General features: G+C 66.7%; 2 protein-coding genes across 2 annotated transcripts in view; both read left to right on the forward strand.

Moving 5' to 3' along the window:
* Window positions 1-332, forward strand: part of CHLNCDRAFT_144098 (expressed protein) — a gene marked incomplete at both ends in the record, with an annotated part of 2,411 nt that extends 2,079 nt beyond the window's left edge. Inside the window, one exon of the mRNA XM_005848539.1 lies at window positions 213-332. Within this exon, the coding sequence (XP_005848601.1) occupies window positions 213-332 (120 nt within the window). The remainder of the gene's footprint in view (window positions 1-212) is intronic.
* A 1,050-nt stretch (window positions 333-1,382) lies between these two features.
* Window positions 1,383-1,675, forward strand: part of CHLNCDRAFT_144099 (hypothetical protein) — a gene marked incomplete at both ends in the record, with an annotated part of 3,930 nt that continues 3,637 nt past the window's right edge. Inside the window, one exon of the mRNA XM_005848540.1 lies at window positions 1,383-1,504. Within this exon, the coding sequence (XP_005848602.1) occupies window positions 1,383-1,504 (122 nt within the window). The remainder of the gene's footprint in view (window positions 1,505-1,675) is intronic.

The raw sequence follows: 1,675 nt of genomic DNA on the forward strand, positions 1-1,675 counted from the left end.
GGGCGCGGGGCGTATACACGTAGCTGCCGGCCTGGGAAATGTGGCACATGCGGCATGCGACATGCCCCGCGGGGGCGTTGCGGTGCCGCCGGGCATCGGCCCGCCGCCTTCCGCGCGGGGCAAGCTCGCCGCCGGCGCCGGCGTGGTGCCCGCGTGCTTGCCCCTGCTGACTCCTGGGCTTGCCGTCTCCCCTGCGCCCCCGCCGCCTGCAGATCACCGCGGCCTTTGTGGCCACCCTGGATGCCTATGGCATCACCGCCGCCGAGCTGGGCACCCTCGACGCCGTCAGCGCGTGCGCCACGGATGACGCCCTCCTCGCCCTGAGCGCCTGAGCCTCCTCGTGCCTCGCTCCACCCTTGCCCAGCAGCAGCATGGGCGTCGCCAGCTGCCAAAGCAGCCGCTCGCCGCTGCGCATGCAGCTGCCGGCAGGCTGCGGTGAGGCAGCTGCTGGGAGCCGGCTGCCTGCTGCGTCATTGTCAGCGTCCAGGCGTCGTCCCCCAGCATTTCGAGAGACACTACAGCTGGCATTGCAGCTGCCCCCACCTGCACATATGCATTTTCTGAGCGCTCGCTAGTTTTGAACACCGGCATCTCCGTTTCTTCAGGCCACCACTGAGCCACCTGCAATGCTGACCCCTTGCCCAGCGCCAGTCCCTCTGCTTCAGCTTCACACGTCCCTGTTCTGCCTCCCCGTGCCTCCCTGACCTTGATTCTTCCCTCGCGCCATTCTTGTGCCGATGCTACTTAAAACGCTCGACCGTCACGCCCTGCAAACCTGCAACCCTGCCGAACGACAGTGGAGTGGAGCTACTCCCGATGGCGGCACCAGCAGCGTGGCTGGCAGGCCATGATGACTTGGCTGGAGCCCTAGGGATATGTGTGTGTCCCAGCTGAGAGCGCTGGTGCGTGGAGGGAGAGGTGTGCGCGCTGGCGGCGGCACGGGGGGAAGGCTTCGGCAGCGCGCCTCTCCCTTGGAACCGTCCAAACTGCTAGGGTTTACCCACATCCGCATAGGCGAAGCAGCCTGAAGCGTCCTGTTTCGTCGCGGAACGCAGTCACGATTGCCGCAGGTCAAGCGAGGGCACAGGATGCGCCGAGAGGTTCGCAATATATATTATTCAGCTTGAATGCTTGATTGGTGTGATCAGGGAGCCGTAAAACCCAGCGAGAAGGCGGCGATACCCAAAAGAAAGAGGGTGGCTAAGCCTCCTCATCCTCAAGGCTGGGGAACGAGAGCCACGCCAGGCGCCTCCCGGTGTACTATGGCAGCCTTGGCACTGCTGTCTGGAGCACGCCACCGCGCAGAGGGGCAGTGGATGGGCGGGCCGCCACACGGCATCGCCCGGTTGAAGCTCGCATGCTCTGACAGCGCTTAGTCAATCATGCAGCAGGCGGTGGGAGGCCTGCAACTGCAGCAGCCGCTGGGGGCCTGCAGCAGCAGGGCGGCACCACTGCCTGCGGCCTGGGGCCTCCTGGCGCCCCAGCGGCAGCGTTCAGTGCTGGTGTGCCGGGCGAGGAAGCCTCGGACCGAGCTGGCGGCACCAGAGGTTTCCAGCCCTTCCCACGACCCGCCGCCGCCGCGACCCTCGCCGCCACACCAGCAGCAGCACGCACAGCTGCCGCGCCTGCGCGAGCAGCAGCAGGAGCAGCCAGAGGGCCAGGAAGGAGCGCTGCT

This window comes from Chlorella variabilis (genome assembly GCF_000147415.1).
Source record: "Chlorella variabilis unplaced genomic scaffold CHLNCscaffold_7, whole genome shotgun sequence".
NCBI classification, from domain to species: Eukaryota; Viridiplantae; Chlorophyta; class Trebouxiophyceae; order Chlorellales; family Chlorellaceae; genus Chlorella; species Chlorella variabilis.